The following is a 1,497-nucleotide window of genomic DNA, read 5'->3' as shown; positions in this document are numbered from 1 at the left end:
GGGCGGGCGCCCGCGCCGGGCAGCACCATCTCCGCGGTGCCGGGGGCTGCCGGCGGCGAGCTGGCTGCCGGGGAGGTGCCCCGAGCGCGCTGCGCCCTGGCCTTCCTGCGGCGGGCTGCTGCTGTGAACAGTTAGGGGTGATTTTTAGCGTTTCTACCCGCACGAGCAGCAGCTGCCTCTTCTTAGCATTCCCCTCTCATAGGGAAGATTGTAAAGCAGACTGTGACTTTGCAGGATGCTCCTGTTGCGTGCAGGTTAAAAAGTTAAAATGATACAGTTTAAGCCAAAGTGAATTTACGTTACTAAATATAACCACTGAAGTTACCATCCCTCCCCTCATCCCAGCCATGTTTATTTTTTCATTCGTACTTTTAATGAGTGCTGTTCTTCTCAGCCCATATTTAACATCGGCATTAGCCTTCCTGGCAAGCTGGAGCATTGTCATGATGCTCTTTTGCCTCTGCTGCAACGTGCAGTGCTGTGTTTTTTCTGTTCCTGCCAAGGTCTGGTCAAAGGCCCTGACAAATCAGCATGTTTACACTGTGCAGCTGGCCATTCGCTGGTGTCCAGTATAATGCTGTCCAAAATGGGCCAGATCTGCACTTCCCTGAAGGAGCAGCTGCACCAAAGAAAGTGTTGGCTACTGTGCAGGGTAATGAGGCAGGCCTCTGCTAGTCCTTGCCGTTGCCAAAGCTCCTTGAGCAAGAGTGAACTGACCTGCTTGGAGATGTCCATTTTGCTTAGCTCAGTGAAGGGTTCTGTAGCACCATCTGTGGCATTAACTACAGCTGCACACTGCACAAGGAATTTAACCAGTGGGATGCACTCATGCAGTGCTGCAGTGTGTAAAGGTGTCCATCTGTTTTCATCCCTGTGAGTAATCTAGAAAGTACACAGTTCATATATGCCAGGAACACTGAAGGGAGAGAGGAAAGGAAGTTGGGTGAACAGAAGTGGGATAGAACTCAAGAGTGAGCTGCTGAGCGCTCACCTGCTCTATATTGTGGCCCATGTTGAAGCTGCTGCTTCACATAGTGGATCCCATCAGTCCAAGAGCCTACACAGCAGCTGGAGCTCATTGCAGCCCTGATGCTTATGGGCAAGCAATGAGTTATGCTCCATCTGCCAAATGACAGTTTCAGCAGTTTTCCATCAGATCTTCTGCTGTCACTTCCTTGTTCAGCTCCATACACTTTCTCAGAATCTCAGTACCTCCTCAGCCCAAATAATTAGCTGATGTCCATTTTTAACAACTCCAGCACCCTTATCACTATGTGTAGAGGACACTCTGGAAGTTAGGTAGTAGAAATGTTACAGGAAGAGCCTGTATCATAGGTTCCAGAGCACGACTATTTGTCATTTTTTTCCCCCAAGAGAAGTTTTGGTGGATCTTTTTTCACAATATAGTTTCCTCGCAGCAATAGTGGCTACTAATTAGATTGTTTTGTGAGCAGTATAAACAAAGGTGCTACCTGGGAAAAGTGTGGCAGAAGTATC

The 1,497-nt window shown here is 48.8% G+C and overlaps 1 protein-coding gene across 1 annotated transcript in view; it reads right to left on the bottom strand.

Moving 5' to 3' along the window:
* Window positions 1–1,012, bottom strand: part of MRPL20 (mitochondrial ribosomal protein L20) — a 5,101-nt gene extending 4,089 nt beyond the window's left edge. Inside the window, exons 1-2 of the mRNA XM_085299025.1 lie at window positions 992–1,012; window positions 718–882 (exon numbers count right to left, since the gene is read on the bottom strand). Of these exons, the coding sequence (XP_085155151.1) occupies window positions 718–882; window positions 992–1,012 (186 nt within the window). The remainder of the gene's footprint in view (window positions 1–717; window positions 883–991) is intronic.
* Between the last annotated feature and the right edge of the window lie 485 nt (window positions 1,013–1,497).

The sequence above is a fragment of the Rhea americana genome, unplaced genomic scaffold, assembly GCF_003343005.1.
Source record: "Rhea americana isolate MKP2758 unplaced genomic scaffold, rheAme1 scaffold_143, whole genome shotgun sequence".
NCBI lineage: Eukaryota > Metazoa > Chordata > Aves > Rheiformes > Rheidae > Rhea > Rhea americana.
This window is presented reverse-complemented; position numbering and strand designations above follow the sequence as displayed.